Source organism: Trachypithecus francoisi, unplaced genomic scaffold, assembly GCF_009764315.1.
Source record: "Trachypithecus francoisi isolate TF-2019V2 unplaced genomic scaffold, Tfra_2.0 Lachesis_group11, whole genome shotgun sequence".
NCBI classification, from domain to species: domain Eukaryota; kingdom Metazoa; phylum Chordata; class Mammalia; order Primates; family Cercopithecidae; genus Trachypithecus; species Trachypithecus francoisi.
Window position 1 is genome coordinate 91,269,035 of NW_022681456.1, and position 24,950 is coordinate 91,293,984.

General features: G+C 34.8%; 1 protein-coding gene across 1 annotated transcript in view; it reads left to right on the forward strand.

Moving 5' to 3' along the window:
- The window catches only part of ADAMTS20 (ADAM metallopeptidase with thrombospondin type 1 motif 20), a 217,504-nt gene that overhangs the window by 67,129 nt on the left and 125,425 nt on the right, over nucleotides 1-24,950 (forward strand). The window contains exons 8-11 of the mRNA XM_033222369.1: nucleotides 14,325-14,430; nucleotides 16,241-16,384; nucleotides 18,288-18,429; nucleotides 20,016-20,120. Of these exons, the coding sequence (XP_033078260.1) occupies nucleotides 14,325-14,430; nucleotides 16,241-16,384; nucleotides 18,288-18,429; nucleotides 20,016-20,120 (497 nt within the window). The remainder of the gene's footprint in view (nucleotides 1-14,324; nucleotides 14,431-16,240; nucleotides 16,385-18,287; nucleotides 18,430-20,015; nucleotides 20,121-24,950) is intronic.

Below are 24,950 nucleotides of genomic sequence, written 5' to 3' on the forward strand. Positions count from 1 at the left end.
GCTGGGAGTTGGAGACTGGAGCTGTTCCTATTCGGCCATCTTGCTCCGCCTTCTGTTTCTTCTTTAAGAAACCATTGTGTAACTCAAGGTGTAAACATATTATCCTGTTTTCTTGTAAATATTTTAAAATTTGTCCTTTAACATTTAAATCTCTAATCCATCGAGGTAATTTTTTTTGATATCGTATTAGGTAGAGATTTAGTTTTATTCCTTTTAAAAATTCAAATAAATATCCTTTATTAAAGAAAAAAAGGAATATGGTTAATCACCAAAATTGTATGCTGTTACTTTGCATGTACAATAAATGAAAGGTGATTGCAGTACTTGGTGTACTGGTAATTAGCTCTGAAGTTATGTATAACAAATAGGAAACACAAAGCAATACAATATAGTAATTACAATTTAGAAAAGTTGCACTAAAGAGCCAAAGGCAACAGTGAAAACAATTATTGGAGATTTCATAGTATCGCTATTAATGCTTGTTTAGTTTTTTCTTTATACTTTTAATACATTAGAATGTTAAGTATATTTAAGTATTGTAAATTTGCAAGCGTTGGCACTTCCAATACACTATGCACATTGTTTATTTAACGTAATGGTGTTAAGGCAATCCTTATAAGCCAAGCACAATGTGCTGCTATTTTGCTTCTACCTTTATAATATTGTACAAAGCTAGTAAATGGTGAGTGCCAATAAAATTTTTATTTACCTGGAAATTCTACAAAACATGTCAGTCTTCTTACCTCTAATGGATATTATTCATGCAAAATGATGTGTAGTGTTGAAGTTTTCCTGAATTCATTATTTCACACTTGGCAAGATATGCAATACACTGAGAAATTCAACAAGGCAGTGGGAATTCTATCAAAGAAGTTCGAAGTCACTGTGTGGGTTGCATCATCTACTCCCACAGATAAAGGGAAAATGCCACCTGTGATTATGGAGACTTCTTAAAACCAATATAATTAGTATTTGAAAAAGCTGGAATAACTTGTTATATCCCTTGATGGTTAACCATATAACACATAGGTTAAAAAAAAGCCAAAAAATTTCCTTGTTAAACCTGAGCTCTATAACCACATTCATACCTTTTGTTTTCATCTAAACATTACTTTTTAACATCTTTCCTTCACTCTCTCAACCCCCCAAATGAAGCCACTCTTAAAAATCAGTTGTACCTGATTTAAAAAATAACACAGAAACAAAAAAGCCCTTCTTCTAACCCTCAAAATAAACAATTGCTTTGAAGTTCACTGTGAAATTACATTCATAATCTTTTTTTATTTGACTAACCAATTTTCCAAACTATACATTAAATAATTCCTCTCTTTTTCTGAGAATCTGCAATGTCATTTATAAAATTTCAGTATGCACCTGAGTCTGCAACATCATGCCACAATTTTATGGGACCATAGTTGCTATTTATCCATGCATCAGTTCTGTAATATTTTCATTTTTATAGTTCTATAATAAATATTAATCAGTGGGGTATATACCATCAGCTTATTTTCTTCAAGAATATTTTTGCTATTTTTGGACTTTTGTTCATCTATGGAAGTTTTAGAATCAGCATGTTAAGTTCTCAAAACATTTATCTGTCTGTTTAAGTAAGACTTTTAAAATGTCATTCAATAATTATTTTCTGTCAATGTGTCATGTACAACTTTTGCTAGACTTTAATTTTTTAATTTATTAATTTTTTTATTTCAATAGCTTCAGAGGTGCAAGTGGTTTTGGGTTACATGGATTAATTATATCGTGGTAAAGTCTTAAGATTTTAGTGCACCCATCACTTGAGTAGTGTACATTGTACCTAATAGGCAGTTTTTCACTCAGTTTTTCACTCCTCACCCCCCTCCCACCCTCACACCCTTCCCTCTTCTGAGCTTCCAGTGTCCATTGTATCACTCTGTATGCCTTTGTATACCCATAGCTTAGCTTCCACTTATACGTGAGAACATGCAGTATTTGGTTTTTGATTCTTGAGTAACTTCACTTACAATAATGCCTCCAGTTCCATCCAAATTGCTACAAAAGACACTATTTCATAGTTTGTTTGTGTCTGAGTAGTGGTGTACAATATCTGTTGTTGCCAATCAATATCCATGGTGTACAATATCTGTTGTTGCCAGTGGTATGCCAATATCCATGATATGCCAATATCTTTGTTGTTTGACTTTATAAATAATGGCCTTTCTGGTTGGGGTAAGATCGTATCTCATTGTAGTTTTAATTTGCATTTTCCTGATGATCAGTAATGTTGAGCATTTTTTTGTATATTTGTTGGCCAATTGTATATCTGCTTTGAGAAATATCTGCTCATGTCCTTTGCTCACTTTTTAATGAGATTATTTGTTTTCTTGCGGATTTGCTTGAGTTTCTTGTAGATTCTGGATATTAGTCCTTTGTCGCATGCATTGTTTGCAAATATTTTCTCCCACTCTGCATTGTCTTTTCACTCTGATGATTATCTCTTTTGCTTTGCAGAAGCTTTTTAATTTAATCAGGTTCAGTATTTATTTTTGTTTTTGTTGCATTTGCTTTCGGGTTCTTAGTCATAAATCTTTGCCTAGGCCAATGTCCAGAAGAGTTTTTCCTTGGTTTTCTTCTTGAATTTTTTTGGGTTCAAATCTTAGATTCAAGTATTTAATCCATCTTGAGTTGATTTTTGTATAAAGTGAAAGATAGGGATCCAGTTTCATTCTTCTACATGTGGCTATCCAACTTTCCCACCATCATTTATTAAATAGGGTACTCTTTCTCCAATTTATGTTTTTGTATGCTTTGTCAAAAATCAATTAGTTGTAAGTATTTGGCTTTATTTGTGGGTTTTCTATTCTGTTCCATTGGTCTAGTGTCTGCTTTTATACCAGTACCACACCATTTTGTTTACTATACCCTTGTAGTATAGTTTGAAGTTGTGTATGTGTTGCTTCCAGGTTTATTCTTTTTGCTTAGGATTGCCTTAGCTATTGGGCTCCTGTTTGGTTCTATATGAATTTTATGATTGTTGTTTTATAATTCTTTGAAAACTGATATTGATATTTTGATAGAAATGCATTGAATCTGTAGATTTCTTGGCAATATGGTCATTTTCAATGATATTGATTTTTCCAGTCTATGAGCATGGGATGTATCTGTTTGTTTCATTTATTATTCATCTATGTTTTCTTTCAGCAGTGTTTTATAGTTCTCCTTGTTGTGATTTTCCACCTCCTTGTTAAGTGTATTCCTAGGTATTTTATTTTATTTTTTGTAGCTGTTGTAAAGGGTTTGAGTTCTTGATTTGATTCTCTGCTTGGTTGTTTTTGGTGTATAGCAGTGATACTGATTTGTGTATGCTGATTTGGAAACCTAACACTACTGATTTATCAGATTTAGGAGTCTTTTGAAGGAGTCTGTAAGATGGTCTAGGTATACGATCATATAATCAGCGAACAGAGATCGTTTGACTTCCTCTCTTCCAATTTGGATGCTCTTTATTTCTTTCTCTTGCCTGACTGCTCTGGCTAAGACTTCTAGTAATATGTTGAATAGAAGTGGTGAAAGTGGGCATCTTTGTCTTGTTCCACTTCTCAGGGAGATTGCTTTCAGCTTTTCCCTGTTCAATATGATTGTGGCTGTGGGTTTGTCATATATGGCTTTTGTTATTTTGAGATATTTTCTTTCTATGCCTAGTTTCTTGGGAATTTTTATCATAGAGGGATGCTGGATTTTATCAAGTTCTTTTTCTGAATCTATTGATGTGATCATTTGGTTCTTATTTTTAATTCTGTTTATGTGATGAATCACATTTATTGACTTGTGTATGTTGAATCATCCCTGCATTCTTAGAATTAAACCTCTTTGAACATGGTGAGTTATTTTTTTGATACACTCTTCAGTTTGCTAGTATTTTGTTGAGGATTTTTCTACCTATATTTATCACGGATATTGTTCAGTAGTGTTTTTGTTGTTGTTGTTGTTGTTTTTTGGCTATGTCCTTTCTTGACTGGTATCTGGGCACTACTGGCTTTATGAAATAAGTTAAGGAGGATTTCCTCCTCCATCTTTTGGAATAGTTTTAGTAGAATTGATACTAATTCTTGTTTGAATGTCTGATCGAATTCAGTAGTGAATCCGTCTGGCCTTGGGGTTCTCTCCTATGTATTGACTTTAGATAGCCTGATGACGGTAAGCCTTGGTGATATCCTTTTTGCAATGATTTTCTCAGGAGTTCTTTGACTTTCTGAATGTCTGAATGTGTCTGAATGCCTACATCTCTAGCAAGGCCAGGGAAATTTTCCTCAGTTATTCCCAAAATAGATTTTACAAACTTTTTGATTTTTCTTCTCCCTTAGGAACACCTGTAATTCCTAGGTTTGGCCATTTTACATAATCTCATATTTCTTGGAGACTTTGTTCATTTATTTTCATTCTTTTTAAAAAAAATTTGTCTGATTTGGTTAATTTGAAAGTCTTGTCGTTGAGCTCTGAAATTATCCCTTCTAGTCTATTGTTAGACTCCTTCTAGTCTATTGTTAAAATTTGCACTGCATTTTCTAGTTTCCTAAATGTGTCTTTCATTTCCAGAAGTTGATTTTTTTTATTTAAAATATCTCTTTAGAACATTTTTTATTTATATACTGAATTTTTGAAAAATCCTATGTTGTTTTTCACCTTTCTATTGTATCTCCTTGAGTTACTTAATAATCAACCTTTTGGATTCTTTGTCTGGTATTTCAAATATTTCATTTTGGCTTACACCCACTTCTGGAGAGTTAGTGTGATCTTTTGGGGATGTTATACAACCCTGTTTTTGATATTGCCAGAATTATTTTTCTGGTTCCTTCTCATTTGGGTAGACTATTTCTTCTAATTATTTTTGTATTTATTTTTGATTCAACTGGGTTTTTTTTTTTTTTTTAGAATTTCACTTTTCCCCCATTGAGGATGTGCCCTTAATGTTCATAGCTTATTGTCACCTAGCTTTGGTTTTGGGTGCTTTCAGTGGTGGACTCAGTATGAGTTCTTTGGTTATAGAAAATCCATGCAATGGGTTTCTCAGATGCTGGTTGTCATAGTGATCTTGTGGGTCTGTGGGTTCACTGTGTGGCTGGAATGGAAGAGGTCTTATGACGCTTATTTTGCTGCCCCATGGTGTGCACTGTAAAAAGTGTTTTGTCCCAATATTTTATTTACTGGATTGAATAGTTCATGCTTCAGGCCAGTAAGAAGTACCCGTGGGTAAAAACTGGCTGTGGCTAAAGCAGTTGAGTAAATGTAAGACCCCAGTGTTGGGCAGACATCTCAGCCTTGGCAGAGCAGGCTGGAGAAGCTGCCCTGAGGTCTTTTCAAGGGGAAGAGAAGGAGCCACCATGACTCTCCTTCCAAGCCAGCAGGAAAGCGATCCACCACCCAGTCACATTCCCGACCCAATGTTCTGGCTATTCAGATCAGACAAACACCTCATTTCATTTTTAGGAATGCTCATGCTCCATTTAGAGAGGGGTTGTGACTCTACCTCTTGTGCAAACCTGGACCTGGAGGGTGCTTCTCCCATGGGGATGTTGTCACCCTGAAGCACTCCAGAAAGGCTGTCTACAGATGGCAAGGGGGAGAAGTCCCCTTCTCTAAGACCCTTTATGAGCCCCAGGGCTGCTTGACTCTTGGGGTTGGGCTACAGATTTTCCCCACTGAGCTCAGAACTGTACCTATGCCTCTGCTGAAACTCCCCACAGGTGGAAAATTCAGGGACTCATGGCCTCCAGTCTGGTTTCTTTTGTCCCACGGGTGCTTCCTTAATATAGTAAACTCCCCTTCCTCCTAGAAGTAGCAGTCCCTGAGAGCCAGGCTTCTGTGAATCCTGCTGCTCCTTTGGGTGTAGCTGCCCAGTGACACTGCCACACCCCAGGTTGGTGCTGGAGAAAGTCTTCAAGGGATCCAGAGATGTGGCCTGTCCTCTAGTTTTCCAGTAGTAGGTACCAGTACCAGCTCTGATGGAGGTGGGCAGGGAGTGACATAGACTCTGAGATTTCCTTCATTATAAGTAGCCTTAGTGTGTTGGGTTTCTCAAATGTCAGCTGTAGTAGTGATGTACTGGCTCATGGACAGACTCAAGATCTCCTGGTTAGCCAGGGTGATGCAGGCACCTTCCTGAGCCAGGAAGGAGAAAATTGGACTTATAGATGTTGTAACTGGCTGTTCAGTTGCACACCAGCTAGGAGATGGTGCTTTCAAAAGTTCACCAGTTACGGTGGTAGCAGTGGAATTTGTGCTTGCCTTATGTTACCTAGGGGAAGTACTCTGATATCTCAGGCAATGGAGGGAGCCATGGAACTCACAAATGTCCTTGTCTTTTGTGTTATGCTACCAGGGCAGGTGAAGGGGCAAAGCTAGGTTGGGGATGGGTCAGGCAAGTCTGTGCTCTGGCTCCCCACATGTAGGCACAAGCAGCAGCCCCAGTGGGAAGCAGAGGGCAGTTTCCTGGCTGCTAGAATAATGTTCCTGGGAGGAGCACAGCTGCCTCTGCTACACAAAAGAATCTACACTGGGAGGTGGCAGTAAGCCCCACTCAGCTCCCACACTCTTGTGAGGCAGGTCTTATACCCACAGTGATCTGCTAACAGCAGCTAACTGGGGTTCAGGCAGCTTGTTTCAGAATTCAAAACTGCCCCAGACCATAAGCCTTCCCTATGGAGACAGAGTGGCTTTCAGGCCACACCGTTTCCTGTCTGCCCATGAAGCAAAGGTGTCCAGCTCTTGCCCACGTGGTGTTAACACACTTCAGGCTTGCTCCTCGGGTCTGGCCAATGAGGTTCGTTCCCACTTGAGATTATATTGCAAACCTCAATTGGGAGCTTCTCTCAGCCTGTTACCACTGCCTGAATTAGCTGGCCAACTTTTGTGAGATTCCCTGTGAGAAAGGATCAGAAATGGCTTTCTTCCATCCCTGTTGGAGACTGGGAGTGCACACACTGATGCTGCTCCTTCTCGTTTATTCCCCACTGCTCACTAAATCAGCTGCAGCACTGGGTAGGGTTAATGCCTTCTCCCCATGGTCTGGATTTCCTGGCTCCCCTGTGGGAGTGTGTCTCACGGTGGCAGGCTCTCCCCCATTCATACTTGGGAGGCTCCATTTTCCGTCTGCTCATGATGTAGGCTGTTGCTCATTGCTTCCTTCAAAGGGTCTGTGGTTTCTTTCCATTTTTCGGTTAAGTTTCTGGGTTGCTCCTTGGAAAAAAGTTCACAGTGTGAGTTCCACACACTATTTTGTCTTTCCAGGTGTGAGAGACATACCAAAAATACCTCCAGTTAGCCATCTTGGAGGAAAAAAAAAAAAGACTTTTATTTTCTATTGTTAAAGTAAATGTTTTATGGTGCTGGTCCATAGAAATGCAACAGATTATATGGCTTGTTGATTTTTAAATGCAGCCACCTGATTCATCACTTTAATTAATTCTCATATTTTCACTTGTAGATTCTTGTGGATTGTTATGTGAATAATTATGTTTGTGAATTATGGCAATATATTTCCTGTTTTTTAATCCTTATAACGCTTTTCTTGTCTTACTGCAAGATACAAACCTCTTATAGAAAGATGAAGAGACCTTTCTGGATTTTAAAAGGAATATTTTAAGGTTTCACCATTAAGAAAAATATTTGCTATAGGTTCTTAGCAGATAAGTTTATTAACCTTGTTTTCTGAGTCTTTTAAACAATGATATATGTTTTATTTTCTTAAGTGTTTTTTCTGCAGATAGTGAAATAATCACATGATTATTTCATCTTAACCCATTTATGTCTAGTGTTCCATTATTGGAACGCTAATTTTGTGGAAGCTATTTATATCCTACTGCTCAAGTTCATCACCAAGGTCTGATTTTTCACACAAAAAAATGTGCAACCTCCTGTATAAATGGGTTAATCTGATGAATTCCCTAGATTTTAAAAATTAATACTATTTTTAATTGACAAATCATAGTTATATACATTTTTGGGGTAAAATGTGGTGTTTTGATATACATAGATAATGTGGAATGATTAAATCAAGCTAATTAACATACCTATTATTCTTTTTTTTGGTGAGACATCTGAAATGTACTTTCTTAGTTATTATAATACATTATTATAACTATCGTCACCCTCCTGTGGCAATAGATCTCAAAAACTTATTTCTCCTGTCTAACTGTCCTCCTGTCTAACTGAAACGATGTACCTTTTGACTAAGAACTTCTCCATTCCCTACCTTCAATATCTGCCCACACTCCCTCGGCATCCGGAAACCACCATTCTTCTCTCTACTTATCAGAGTTCGACTTTTTTAGATTCCATGTAACTGAGATCATGTGATATTTGTCTTTCTATGCCTGGCTTAATTCACTGAGCATAATGCCCTACAGGTTCATCCATCCTGTTGCAAATGATAGAATGTTCTTTTTTAAAGGCTCAATTGTGTTCCATTATGTGTATATACCACATTTTCTTTATCTACTTATGCATTGATGTATACTTATGTTGTATACTGTTGCTGGTAAATTATTACAGCCATTATGGAAAAGAGTATGAAGATTTCTCAAAAAGCTGAAAATAGAACTACCATATGATATAGTAATCCCACTCCTGGGTATATAGCGAAAGGAACTGAAATAAGTATGATGAAGAAACATTTGCATTTCCATGTTTATTGCAGCATGGATTTTTCTAATGGTAAACCAACCTTGAACAAGACTTTTCCTTCTCTACGTCCCCCACACTGCTAGATTCCACTTGCTAACTTCATGCATACATTTTCAGGAGTGAAAATGAGCTGTAATTTTCCTTTATTTTAGTGTAGTTTTCTAATTTTGATTATAAGGTTTCATTCACCTTATAAAATGAGTTAGGATGTATTACTTTTTTCCCCAAGTTTAGAAGATTTTATGTGCTATTGGAATGATACATCCTTTCAACATTTGAACAGTTGGTACGCCCCACGTAGAAAACCATTTGCGTTTACTTGCCATCATATTTATTTGCGGAAGGTTAACCATTTATGGAGTTTCTCCAGTGGAAATCAGATTTTATTTATGTCTTCTTAAATATATTTGAAAAGTTATTCTTTCTAGATATTTGACTATGTCTTTTACTAGTAACATTTTTTAGCTTAAATTATTTTCATAACATTTTCTTATTGTTTTAAACTTTCTCCCTCTAGCTGTGTCTCAATTTATTTCTGATATTGTTTGTGCCCCCTTTTTAATAGATCAATTCACTGAAATAGTGTTTATTTCATTTGTCTTTTTAATGAACCAACTATTTGCTTTTTATGTCTTATTTTTATTTCATGAATGTCTGCTCGTTGTTATTTTTCTTGTAGTTTTGTTTTTCAATTTACTCCTGCTGTTCTATTTGTAAGTTGATTGCTTAACTGATTAATGTCCAGGATTTCTTCTTTTATAATTTTACTATTTAAGTCTATCAACTTACTTCAAGTATCACTTTTTTGGGTCTCATAAGTTTTTATTAGTATTTTCCATGTCATTAACAATTCTAAATGTATGTAAAACATATTTAAATTCCATCATGATTTATTTGCTGCTTCATGAATTATTTAAAAATGAATTTAAACATTTCTGAATGTGTGGAGACTTGTTATTTTTGTTTAATGACTTGCAATTTAATTTTATTGTAGCTGGAGAATGTGATCTATTGATATTCTTTGAAATCTTGATATTTCCTTAATGATCTATTATGTAGCCAATTTAAGAAAATACTCCATGTATACTTAAAAAGAATGTATATTCTCTGAGTTCTGCATTTGTCTGTTAAATCAAATTTGCTAATTGTGTAATTCAGATCAACTGTGTATTTACTAATTACATTACTAATTGAAACATGAAGTAAATCTCTATCACTTTCTTCACATAATATTACAGTTAGTTACTTCATCTAGCTGAAGGCTAACTTATTAGATATATAGTTTAGTGAATAGAACCTTCTACAACTGTATAGTGACTCTCTTTATCTCTGATAATGTTTTTTAAAGAAAAAATAGAGTTGGTGTGTCTGAGCTGTTGTCACTCACAATAAACATATATGGGTTATTTCCACACCAACAAGCAGTTCTTCAACTCTCCAGACACTGAATACTCTACAATTCAATTCATTTCTGATATTTAATACCTTGAGTTTGTGTCAGACTCCGCAGGTTTAAGCACTCAGTCTTATAAAACTGTCTTTAATTCAGGCACCAGTTGCAAGCATTAGGTGCCCAGGGTACCTACACATCTGTCTGAGTTGGCTGCAACGTTGGGGGTTCTCACAACCCACTCTTTCTGATTCAATAATTTACTAAAATAACTCATAAGTTTCAGTTGCTTCCTGATTTAACAGGTAAATACTCTTATTTTTGAAATATAGTTTTCTAGTTACCAATTCTAGGTTGACAGTTATTTTCTCTCAATATTTTGAATATATGATTGTGTTGTGTCTGCCTTTTGCTATTGAGAAATCTATAGTGGGTTTAGTTGTAGATTTTTTTGGTGATCTATCTTTTATAAGATCCTCTCTTTGTCTTGAATATAGAGCAGTTTCATTAAAACTTCATCCTAATATAGATATGTTTCTTTTTATTTATCCTGCTTGGGCTATGTTGTGAGTCCTGTATCTACTGTTGATCTTTCAGCAATTTTGGAAAATTTTCATTTTTTTTTTTTGAATTTTATCCTATTATTTTATCTGTTTTCACCGCGGGATTCTACTCCATCTGTATTAGGTCTTCTTACTGTGTTTTCTATGCTTTCACTTCTTTTTCTCTTCCTGCCTCATTCAAGCAGCTTTAATTTCCATTTTACTAATATAAATTAGTATATTTGGCTCTCTCTTTTCCTGTGTCTAATCTGGTATTTCACCCAACCTTCACATTTTATATTTTAAAATGTATATATTTTTCAATGTAAAAGATACTACTTAATTCTCATTAAAAATCTACCTGTTCATTTTGTTTACATTTAAAAAATATTTGTTCATGTTTTTAATTGAATTTCATTTTCTTAAACATCTTATGTGGAATAATTTTTATATTATGTATCTGAAAATTCACACATCTGAAATACTTGATAGCCATACATCTTATTTCTGCTTTTCCATATGTTCTCTTTATTTATTTGATGGTCTTTGATTTTGAGCTTATATTTATTTAATATTAAGCCATGGGATTGAAAAATTGCTAGCTCAAGAAGTGTGTGCTTTCTTCCAGAGAAGATTTTTATTTCTTGTTGAAATCTAAAGCGTGTTCATAACTGGAGTCCCTGGCTTAATGAAGAAAACTCAACATCCACATCCACCTTGAAGCTTCCTCTAGCAAGCTCTTACTCTTTGGATAATATTACTTTTATCAGTATTTGCCCTCAGAATAGCATCTATCCTTATTATTCATTGCTTACCACTTAGAATTTGAAAAGTATGAATGTATGTGTATGTGTGTACATATGCCTGCATGCTTACATATTGAGAGAGAGAGAGAGAGAAAGAAAGAGACATATGTGTGCTAAATCACTGAGGTCTGGACTTGATAGTCCTCACTAGTCATGTGAGCTAGGCATAAATCGAAACCTAGTTTTTATTAAATATCTAGTTTGTGTTAAGGGATTCTTTAGAAATGCCCGTCTTCCACACTTGTAGAAATAGACACTTGCTGCTCTAATTTTTACAACAGACTGAATTTCTTCCTCCCTACAAACTATTCTCTGACTTTGTTAAGTGTATTTTATGAGATCACTTAACAAGAATCTATTGAATATATTTCTTGCATTATCTATATCCTGTTGTCCCATCTTTATACTTAAGTAGTACAAACTTTTACTGAGTATCTGTCATTTCTTACCTTTTTTTAGTGATTGAATGCTAGACATTCTGGACTATTCCTATAGAAATGGTTGGTCTTCTAGTCCCCAATTATGGTTTTATAGCTTTCTGCTACTCCTATGTACATCAATTATAATGACATTCAGAAACATATAATATGATGATGAAAGCACTATTATTCCTTAAGTCAAGAGTAATGATGATAATGATAGTTAAGGTATTTGAATGCTTCCTATTAGATACTATATTAGAACAACTGTTACTTTAATTTTATAGATGAGGATGAATAATTTGCACAAGACCACACAGCTTATATTAATGCAAGTATTAGTATTTTATTTTCTCATCTGAAATATGTAAAAATAACAAACTAAGGAGAGTTCTTAATGATAAACACAAAATGTTGGTAGTAATTACTAGATTTTCCATTATATTTCCATTTCCATTTATTGTTGTCTCAGTCCCTGACCATGTTTTGCAAAATATGTTGCAGAATGATTTTCATTCTTCAGGATGGCTAGATTGGGTGACTGTATGCAGCTTCTTTTATTTCCAAACACAGGGAACCTGTATCAAGCTTGGGCCCATGCTGCTTTATTCTATCTTTAGACTTTTAGAGAATCCAGAATTAGCTTAAATGAGTCTAGACACAAACCATCAACCAGCGGCATGTTTCCATAATATTAACCATTTACTTTGAGTTTTGTTGGTGTTGCCTGCTTACAGGAATATTTGAGCTTGGTCTCTAATCACATTTGGTACATATTTTTACAAATCTCTTATTTGACTAAAATGTTCAGTTTAAAATGTACGTACCTTTAAGCATGAAACATAAAGTTTGGTTGGTAATGGACTCATTACTGTGTTCCAGATATCTGCACAGCGCTAAAAATGAAAATATTGGAATTGTACAATTTGGCAAATTGAAAATACTAATAAATCCTACTGTAGAATACCCATGAAAGAAATGTGTTTCCCTTGAACTTATCCTGACAAAAGAAACATATAAAAAGATGATGATTCACTAAAAAACTGAACATGCGAGCATCAATTGTAGAATCTTAAGGAAGCCGGTAATTCCCTCACACTCTACAGAGGAAATAATTTCTCTACAGAGAAATAATTTTTTTGTTCTTTTAAATTTTTTTCCTTGCTTAATTTTAGTCTTCATTGTAAGGAAAAAGCTCGTTTCCTAGAGGGACCTTGCCGAAGCAAGACCTTTTGACGGTGTGGTCTGAAAGAGAGCAAATCTTTCCTTTTTGTTAAAAACTATTGGCTAATGAACTTCATCTTTTGACTTTTCCTCAGCCTATTTGGATTCCTCAGTTTAACTTCCATTTCTCTTAAAGCACAACGAAAACATTCTAGTTGTTAGGACATCTACCTTAAATGCTGAGAAGATGTTCAAGTTTTTAACTCCTAAGAATAAAAAACGACATCGCAGGGAAGAGCTAAACTAGGAGCTAATGGAAGTCAGTTTATTCTATATTAAGAAATTTCTAAATGCAAAAGCTTTATAGCAAGAAACTAATGATCTTATATATGAAAAAATCTTTTTTTTTTTTTTGGTGAAAGAAGAGTTCTACGAAAGCAGGTAAATTTACAACCAAATTGTAGGGTAGTAATAGCAAAATCATGGGATTATGTTAATCTAAAAAATAAGTAAATGAAAAACTAACTTGATTGGTGATGAAATATGGATTGTTGTAATGAATATTTATTTTGAGTTTCTTATTCTATACTATTTTTAGAGGACTGCATAAACTATAATTATTGCTGTCTTTGGTGTCCAACCAGTTCATACCTTCATCTTTCAACAGCACATTTGAGTTGCATGTTATTCTTTATACAGGACTAAACAGATCCTGATTTGCAATACATTTCCTATTGTGGAAATGTTACAAAATTATTCATTACTGCAGTAATGATTATACTATAAATTCATTTTATTGTATTTAACATATATTAAATGCCAGACACTATTCTGACCACTTAACATATTTTTCACTCATATCATGTGATAATTGAATATTTGTATACTGCTTTAAACCTTAAAAAATTAAAGAAACTCCATTGATTTGTAGAGTTCTGTACCATTTTTTTCTCTTACTAGCTTTTCTATTACCAATCAACACATTTAATCTCTTTCCTGCTACCCACACTAATGTGTTAAAACACTTCATACTTCCTGCAAATATTCTTTTCTTTTTAAAACATTTTAAAAAAAATTTTTAAAAAGTTGTTTGCTCACTCTACATTTTTGGATTATTTACTTCAGTAAAAGATTCCAAAAAATTGCAAAGATGATTTCAACTGCAGATAAATCATTCCATTCTCTTTTTTTCACTTTCTAAAATATTCATTCAATATTAACAGCCAATTCTACATTCTTTTCTAAGTAATAACGTCAATGGTTAAATGCTTCAAAATTAAGTTCTTACTTTATGATTTTGGTAGTGTTTTCCATTTTGATGAAATACAAATGTGAAATTTTTCAGGTTTATCATACTTAGGTACCATATGTGATCCTTTACAAAGCTGCTTTATTAATGAAGAAAAAGGACTCATTTCTGCTTTTACTATAGCCCATGAACTTGGGCACACGTAAGTACCTTCTGTCACCTCCTTAATGTGCATTCTGTTTATCTTTGCACAGAATGCCTGAAATTCCATCTTCAGTTGAGTAATTAGCACCTTTTTTTCTTCATAAAATGTTATTAGTGTAATTTTCTTCCCTGAAATGCTAACTCTGGCTTTTTGTGATCTATGTTAGGTCAGACAGGCTGCACAGATCAACAGACTAAGCAAAGCAAAGAACTAGAACTTGGGAATTCTTTTATTTCCTTTACTGTATTGGATACATGACAAGCACTTCTGGCCTCTGTCTCTTGTTATCCTATATATGACCAGGTACTGTCCTCTACCATTTTATGGGAGGGCCTGCATGGGCTCCTGGTTCTGGGGGACTCCCCCAAATATTTGTAATACCAACTCATTTCTTGCTCTCAGTAATGTGCCCCAACAGAGGATATTGCCCATGGGAATTTCTTAGTTACTAAAAGATTTTTTTTTTAAGTTTTCACTTTTTCCATAGTTGCTCATAAAAATGTGGGATTCTCTTACCTTTTCCTGCATTACTGAAAAATATGCTGGGATTCTATGTTGTAAGAATAGAGGCCGTGATTTCTCATGATACCCTTGGAGCTTCCGTGGAAAATCAGAAACCCCTACAAATGTATCCTCTGAAAAAAGATTCTAAATGTACCCCTCAGAACTCCTGGTGTTTCTTTGTTATCTGCTAATAATGACCTGAGTCTACAGTTGCCTCTGTTAGTTTGACCACATTTAATTTCCTAGTCACGCCTTGAGATATCATTAGAACATTCAACGGGAAAAATAATTTCAAATGGAGATAATTTTTAGTAAACGATCATCTCTTCGGTTCCTTGTTTGCATGGTTATATCTCATAATCATCAACAAGCTACACACTTTATTTTGTAAGTTGTTTATGAAGTGGGGGGATAGGATGAGCAGAATATCTGAGGACAGTAGAAGTAGTGCAGCAACATCTGGGTAGCACTGTGTGCTGGTTTTCAAGGCTGCTGACCAGTAGAAGACTATTTTTGCAGAGAGTACCATCTTAGATATTTGTTTTCTTCCTGAGAAACTCTTTAGGTGTATCTAGTATATGGGTAAGTTGTTTAATTTAAAAAATGGTTTAAAAACAAATTTTAGCAGGCAAGGATCTGAATTAAGTGGTTTCAGTGTTCCTTCTAAACTTGAGCTTATACTTGAGTTCCCCCCCAGATTGTACAGGATCTGCTGCCAACCTGCTAATTACTTAATAATTAAGTCATGAAGATTTGACAGCCCTTTAGGAATGTTTTTATTATTGTAGTTCTGTTGGGCATCACTTAGGAAGTATGGACCTGAAATAGTATTTAGGGTCTTTCAGATAAAATAGATGGGTACTGTAGAATGATGAGAATTGGGGATTCACAAAGTTCTTGTGATATTGTAGCCATAGTCAATGGTCTAGAATTTAGTATGGTATTACCTTTACCTGATCTCTATCCACACACATCTCTATCCACAACATGGGATATCCATGTTGAACCTGCAGGCACTTTTTAAATCAATGCTGTGGTCCATATTGTGATGAGGTGCAACAGAGTCCAAATATTTTGATTGTGTAGATTCAGATGCCAGATCACCAGCCTATAATATTTCTCAGCCATCAGGTACTTCTAAACATGAACATTGTAAGGCCTTATGGATAGATGGAGTTCAAATTATGATATACGCATATTTACCTATATTTTATATTGTATTATAATGTGACTATAAAGGATCTGTTACTAATATTGTATGCATCTTTTGATATTCCTTTTAAGTGTTTATTTTTATTTTTAGACTTGGTGTTGAACATGATGATAGTCCTAGATGTAGAGAAATGAATGTTATGCAATATCATGTAATGGCCCCTGTTTTAAGTTTTCACATGAGTCCTTGGAGCTGGTCAAACTGTAGTCGGAAATATATTACTGAATTCCTAGAGTAAGTAAATTTATGTTACATAATTGAACATGTATTCGATTATAAGATTTGAAATCAATATTTTTAAAGGTAGTTCAATTTCTGTTTAACTTTTTCTTGTTTAAATTTATGTTTACTTTCACTGTACAAATGGATGTTTAAGAACAAGAAGAGTTGTGTGTGTGTATACATTATATATATATAATTTCACTCTTTAAAATTAATATTTTTATTGTGGTTCAGACCTAGCTATTTTTTTATTCTGGATTCTTTCTTGTGATGAAAACTATGTTTGATGGGAGACTGATGGGAATTCCAGTTTCCTTATGTGTTTTTGAGTTTTTTTGAAGTGACTAGGCAATATTTTGAGAGAAATTTTTGTGGCTGAAGTTTGAGGTGCCCCTGAAGGACAGAGAATAGCTAAAGTCAAACTATGAATTATTCTGATAGTTCTCTAAAGTCACAGAGATGTCGAGTCTCTAACTTTACATAGTCTTTCAGGAGCTCTTTCTAGCTCTGAAGAGAGGTAGTAGATCCAGGTTTTTCTTGCCTCATTTCTCCACCTTCCTTCAGGTTTCTCTGCTTCCCAATTTCTTTTGTCCAAATGGTGTTTCTTTCTCAGTCACTGAAACTTTTCCAAAAGGCAAGCCTGAGCTCCTTCCCAATAATCTTTTTGTGTAAATGTAACACTACTTCACTTCTTCTACTGATATATTCTAACCATCAATTTAACAGCGTTAGTATTTTCTAATTCCCTCTCTCTTTATGAAACCTAAGCGAACAAATAAAATCATGCTTTGGAATATATATTTATAAATATATCCTTGAATTATAACCAACAGTGATAATACATACTTCTATGGGAGCTTGACTTAAAAGCACAATTGATACTTGCTGTAAGAAGTACAGAATTGTATATAGCTTTGTTCAATAGTTAAAAATACTGATGTGACATGTAAAAATACCAATGGTGTGCTTTTCTTTTTAGAAGAGGGTAGTATTTTGATTTTCTTCAAAGGAAATTTTTAAGGGTACATGTTCATTTAGTTGGAAAATTTATATTTTTCCTTTTAACCAGTAAAATTTTTCAAAAAAAGATTTATTTTAATTATTGCAGTGGGACAAATTGTTGCTCTTAGCCCAATTGGAATAGCTGTATATTTCCACAGAGTTTTCTGCATACTGGACATTGCATGGTAAATTAGGAGTAGTATATATATTTCTCATGCTTTTTCCTAAGTCATTCAAACCTATCATGTATTCTGATAGCATGGTAAAAAGATATTATCACTCTCAATTTACAGATGAGGAGACGTGGTTCAGGGAGATAGGGAGATTAAAAAATTTGTCCATGGCCATGCATCTTGGGAATTGATGGAACCAAAACATAAGCTCCCAAAACCAGTGATCCATTCTGCTATATTCCCTCCTCGAAAGACCTCTTGAGGTGGAGACAGCATACAACTTTTTGAAGCTTCTTTGTTGTTGTTGTTTAGTACTAGGAATATACTTTCTCAAGTGATTTTAAAACTTGTTTTTCCAACATTTTAACAGTTAGTCATTACACTTGAGGCATTACTATTGGATAGCAAAGTAGACCAAAAGTGTGATATGGATGTATGTTTCATAAATAATGTTCTGATGAATTTCTGTTTATTGCTTATCATTTTTTAAAATTGCCACCTTCAAGGTGGTTGTGGGGATCAAGTGCAAACATGCACATTAAAGGTCCTTTGTAAGCTGTGAGGTCATCCTTATGTGTAGGAACATTGCTATACTGATAGTGATGTGAGTTGTTTTTTTAAGTTATGAATAAATACTGATATTCTCTTTGAAAGTAAAGAACTACAGAAAATGTGATAAAGAATCATACTGGAATGCATCCATTGTATTCGTAATATTTTATTTTCTGTCATTGGTACAGTACTGGCTACGGGGAATGTCTTCTTGACAAACCAGATGAAGAAATATATAATCTGCCTTCAGAACTTCCTGGATCACGATATGATGGAAACAAGCAGTGTGAGCTTGCGTTTGGTCCTGGGTCACAAATGTGTCCCCATATAGTAAGAAAAGAAAATTCCTTTATTTTGTTTGAAAGCTACCATAAAGTTATGCTTAGAATATATTTCAAAATGTGTTTATTCTCTTGAACTAAATATAGCTTTTAAGTCTGATAATTTAGTATTCGTCAAAAAGAGGTTAAGAAAAGGAAAATTAAAACTTATTGACTACTTATTATGTGTCAGGTACTGTTTGGGGTACTTAAAAATTATCTTTGTTAACTCTCACAAATCCCTATGCAGTATTCTCATTTAGAAAATAGGGAAGTTATATAATTTGAAAATTAAAAGCATTGAAATATTAATTTTCAAATGATATTATTTCGAGTTTAAGGAGAAAATATAGGTGTTTTGAATCTGAATTGTTTTAAAGGCACCAGGAATCTAATAGAGTACATTTTCCTTTACATATGTTTGAATCCAAAAGAATTAAATTTGGAGCATATTGTTTAGTTTTCATTGAGCTATTATTTTATAATATTTTGAGGATTTTTCATAGACGAGATACTTTTTTCATTGAAATAGTTGATCCTAACACTTTTATTGGATCTGTAATTATGATTTTCTTTTATATGGGTGTAAATTTAAGATTTAGTTTAGAATAAATGTCACTGCTTTGGTGAATCCATGCTTTACTTTTCCATGTAGAGTACTCATTCAGTTTTTCTTATTCCCTATATATTTTTGCCTAATTGCTTCCCTCCCTACTAGGTTGTGAGGATCATTGGACCAGGAATGTAGACTTACTCAGTCATTAAAATAAATATCTATGTCTATTCCTAGGGTCCAGTTTAGGATTTGTCACACAGTACATGCCACAAAATAAATGCTTATTGAATGTTGAATGAATGGATTGATTAGAGAATGCAGGACAGGCAAAGCTCATTTCACATAGTGACTATTCTTCCTAAAACCTTAAATTTCAATAAGCCTTTAAACATTCATGGTGACGTGGGGAAGATTTACCTTAAAATATCATTATAAAAGATACATTTCTTTCCAATCTGATTTAGACACTAAATAAGTTTTGAATTTAAATTAAAAAAAAAGAAATGAATCATATTGGGTATAGCTCGCATGACCCTCTGTGGACTTTTGTTTCTTTCGAAAAATTCAGAGCCCTTTGTTCAAATGTTGAAAGTATGCATTAAAATAGGAAACTTCAGTATACATTATACATTATTTCAATGCAGATTATTCATACATTCCACCATTGTATCAAAAGCAGCTTCTGGCAACTTCTTATGAATAACATTTAACAATAAAAAGTTCTTTAGAAAAATATCTTGTAAAGAGAGAAAACTATCTCAAATAATTTTGAAAATTTCCACTCCAATTTATAACTCCTATTCTATGTATGAATAAAGTTTTTTTTAAAAAAAAGCTTTAAAGAAAATGTCACAATTTTATATATTTAGAAGAAAATTAATGACTAGAACTTACTTAGTAAAAAAATTTGCTGATTAGTTTCAGCTTCTACCATAGAACCAGGAAATAGATCAATTTATAAACCAACGTGTAGTACTGAATTGAACCAGTGTTGTAGTGTTATCCTTACACTGGCTTGCCTGCCTTTTGTTACTCAGGAGAATATATGCATGCATCTGTGGTGCACAAGTGCAGAAAAGCTTCACAAAGGCTGTTTCACTCAACACGTGCCACCAGCAGATGGAACAGACTGTGGTCCTGGAATGGTAGGTTTTCTTGAAGGGTGAGTCTCGTATAAAGATATTATCCAAGGATGTGATTGCTCTGCATTTTCACACCTTGTTTGTTATTTGCTGTCAACTTTTCTTCAGCTAGTTGAATTATTAGTGCCGTGTTTGTTTGATATAGTACATTGTCAACTGAACTAAATTTTTAATTTTACCCTATTTCTAAGCTATGGAAGATGAATAAGTTTTGTATAGTTAGCATATAAATAATTACATGGATATATAGTTATCTACGTATATTATAGCATTGTTATTAAAATTGAGGACAGATATAACAGTCCTAATATTTTGGCAAATTCTACAGATTCAGGGATGTTTCCATTTCATGTTTTCTCCCTTGAAACTCAGTTAATACAATTGAAAGTTTTAAGTGGCTTCTTTAGACCTTTATTGTTTCTAAGTGTATCAAGATACATTATACTGCTAAAATCAACCACCTACTGTGCTGTGTCTTTATTATTCCAACAGTCATGAACTTATTTAAAACTGTAAACATGACGTTGAATGATAACGCTTACCATGATAATGAAAAGTGTCTTGTGAGAGGATGAAGTCAGAGTGTACTTTGTGCTCCAGGACCTCAGTGGCCAGTGTTGACTACATTAAGTGTTTAGTCTGTCAGCATCTCTGAGCTCCCTCAGTGTAAAAGGAACACTTCTTTGGCAATGGATTGGCTAATTCTGCCTCTTTGTTATCTTCACATTAGCCAAAAAAGATAAACTTCTTAAAAATAAGGTCAATTCAGTAGCTGAACTTGTGCCTTTACCCCCTCTTGCTTCATTGAAATATTTATACTAGTTATTGCTTTTCTCTTGAGTCACTTACATCAAAAGGTGTGTGTTTCCTATGAATATTGCTCACATCACAAATTAATTGGTTACTAATATTTTATTTGAAACTTCAAGTTTTGTAGCAGCTGAAGTACTCATTGAAATCGTCTAACACACTAATAACCTTTTTGCAATTTTAGGATGAGTGTTCTAGTGGGCTTTTTCAGTTCAGCTGGCTTTGAATTTTAAAATTTGAACTTTATACAACATTTCTATTTGTTGGATAAGAATTATTTAAAGGACTTTACTTTTTTCTCAGTTCTTGTGACTAGTATTAGTAGATAGCTTTTTGAGTAAAAGGTGGCATTTGTGAGAGTAACTACCTGAGGCTGAGCAGAGGAAAAAAAGTCTTTTCGAAGTATGAATGCTGGCCTGCTGATATTGGCAAATTTGAAGATGTGCTCCAAGATGTTCACCTGATTAAAATCCAGGACTGGCATCTTCCTCTGCTCCTCAGCAAATTTTCAAGTTACTGTATGCCATGAACCTTCAGGATTGATTGCCTGTGGCAAAAGTAGTAACTGATATATTTACAAATATTAAGAGATATACTATTTATAGCTAATTTATTAATATTCTAAATCCAGTTAGGGCATAAACATGATTTTTTGAAATTAAGGTATATATAAGTATAATGCATAGATCTTAGGTATACAATTTGATGAATTTTAACAAATGTGGATGCACATATAGCCAACATCCCAATAAAAATTTCTATCACTTTAAAAAGTTCAGTTGTGGCTGGGTGCGGTGACTCAGGCCTGTAATCCCAGCACTTTGGGAGACCAAGGCAGGCAGATCACCTGAGATCAAGAGTTCAAGACCAACCAGGCCAACATGGCGAAACCCTGTCTCTACAAAAAATACAAAAATTAGCCAGGCATGATGGCAGGCACCTGTAATCCCAGCTACTCAGGAGACTGATTCAGGAGAATCGCTTGTACCTGGGAGGCAGAGGTTGCAGTGAGCCGAGATCATGCCTTTGCACTACTAGGGGACAAGAGTGAGACTTCATCTCAAAAAAAAAAAAAAAAAACCAACAGCAACAAAAATTCGGTTGTGCCTCTATCAAGACAACTTTCCTTCCTTCCAGAGAAAACTCCTCTTCTGATTTTTATTTCCAGAGATTCGTTTTTTCTTGTTTTTGTCAAAAAAGAACATCCTCTTTTTTGAAGGAGTGGAATGGAACAGGCATCTTTTGTTCAACAAAAGATATGGAAACTTCCAAAAGATATGGAAATATGGAAAACAAACTTCATCCATATTATCGTGTGCATTAGCAGTTCATTCCTTTATACCACAGTATAATTCAGCTATACAGATGTACTTAATTTATCAATTCTCCTGTCAATAGATATTGAATCATTTCTGGTGTTTGGTTATTATGAATAAAACTGCCATGAACGTCCCTGTACAAGTCTTCTTGTAGACATGTTTGTGTTTCTCTTGGCATAGAATTGCTGGATGATAGGGTAAGTGTATGTTTAACATCATAAGAAAGTGCCAAACAATTTTCTAAAGTGTGTACACCATTTTAGACTCCCCCCAGCAATGGAGGAAAGTTCCAATTACTCTGTATTTCTTGCCAAATTTTGATACTGTTAGTCTTTTAAAAATATTTGGCCATTCTACTAGGTATAAAATGGAATCTCATTGTGGGTTTAACTTGTATTTCCATGATTATTATAAACCTTGTGCATTTTTTCATGTGCTTATTAGCCATTTGAATATTTTCCCATTGAGATGGTAGGATAGGCATGGATTTATTGAGATTCAAGGTAAATGTGATGAAATGCTAAGATTTACTTTAGAGCCAATGCAAATTAAAAGCAAAGGTGGCATTTGGGGTAGTATCATGTGGATTATAATAGGTATAAATTCTCTTTCTAAAATTAATAAAACACAGTGAACCCCTATATATTTAGCTGTATTCAGTATTAAATAAACCTTTTATTGAAGGGACATTTGAAACAAATATTCTATAATTTTGCCTTAACATTCTTCTTTATTCTGTTTATCTTGTGACTGTCTAATGAGTCTGTGTGCTGAACACTTTTGCTAGTAAATCAATTTGTGTGAAGCCATGGTGAACCCTTCTGATAATGAGTTAATTTTACTACATGGTGAATAGTATAATATTATAACATTTTCATGCTCTAGTCTCTCAAATTATTTTTTAAAAAGAGTAAGGATTACTTAAATTGTTCATGCAAGATTCTTACAAAATGCACATGCACATAGCACGTTATGATTTTTTTTCCACTTCTAATACGGCTTTCTTATATTGAATGACTTTTTGTAATGGAGAACACAAAGCATTTTTACTGCTATAAGCTTGGCTATAGGATTCATTCAATCAGCAAAGATTTATCAAGGTCCTACTATGTCAGGCACTATTTTAGGTACACTATTTCTCATTTTCTTCTGTTGCTGTAGGATACATCAGTTAACAAACCGACAATGTTACCGCGAGTCCTTGCTCCCAGAGCCCCCAAGATGGTGGTGGGCCACTTCCAAAATGGTGGCAGGCAGCTTCCAAGATGGTGGCAAGCCTCGTTTTCTCTGACCTGGGGTTCTTGGCCTCATGGATTCCAAGGAATGGAATCTTGGGCCATGCGGTGAGTGTTACAGCTCTATTAGAAGCCATGGGTCATGGAAAAGAACCATGGAACCCAGTGACTAGTGTTCAGCTCGATTGGGATGAACCCAGGCACTTAGCCATGCAGGAACAATGGCAAGCCTTTAGCCCAATCAGGAGTGGCAATGGCCGTCTCGCTGAATCAGGAGCACAGCAGACATCCTGTTGGAGCTGGAGGGATGGAAGTCAGTGGCAGGTCTGAGAGGGCAGCAAACAGCAGTGGTAGATGGCGAGTGAAAGCTCAGCTCTAGCCATAACAAACATGGACCAGAAGAGAGTGCAGCTGCAAGATTTAATAGAGTGTAAACAGAGCTCCCATACAAAGGGAGGGGACCCAAAGAGGGTAGCCGTTGCAGGCTCAGATGTCTGGGTTTATATCTGGATCATTGTCCCTCCTGCTGTGCTCTCAGGCGATAGATGATTGGCTATTTCTTTACCTCCTGTGTTTGCCTAATTAGCATTTTAGTGAGCTCTCTTTACTACCTGATTGGTTGGGTGTGAGCTAAGTTGCAAACCCTGTGTTTAAAGGTGGATGCAGTCACCTTCCCAGCTAGGCTTAGGGATTCTTAGTCAGCCTAGGAAATCCAGCTAGTCCTGTCTCTCAACAAGATCTCTGCCCTCATGTAGCTTAAGTTCTAGAGGGAGACTAGACTATTATAAATAATTAATATAATAGTACCATCAAACTGGTTGGTGCTATGGATCAGAAAAATAGAGCAGAAAGCTGATTAGAAGTTTTATGGTAGGAGAGGGCAGATTGCAATTTAAAATATGATGGTTAGGACAGACATTATATGAAGTTACCAAATTAGCTGTCTTAAAGGAGGTGAGAGGGTTAGCTATGAGGATATCTGGGGTAAATGAATTCCCAAGAAAGGGAATAGCTGAGCTCCTAAGTCTGGAGTGTGCCTGGAGTGTTCAAAGAAGAACAAGGAGGACATTTTAGCTGGAGTGAAGTGAAGAAAGAAAGAGACTTATAAGGAGAAGCTGAAGGAAGATTTCGTAGGGCATTGCAGGTGTGAAAGAAAAATATCTTAGGACTCTTCAAGCTGGGAAGGTCTCAGGACAAACCTGCTTCCTATTCTATTCAAGTCATCACTTTGCTCACAGAAATAGACGGATATTCTAATTGCCTCCTTTGGAAATACTTATCAGAAACCCAAAAGAATGCAACCATCTGTCTCTCACTTACCCATGACCTAGAAGTCCCCAGTGAGGGGTGGGGAGGGGCTTGCTTTGAGCTGTCTCCGCCTTTTTGGAGAGAACTAATGTACTTCTTATGTATTGACTGATGTCTTGTCTCTCCCTAAAATGTGTAAAAACAAGCTGTGCCCTGACCAC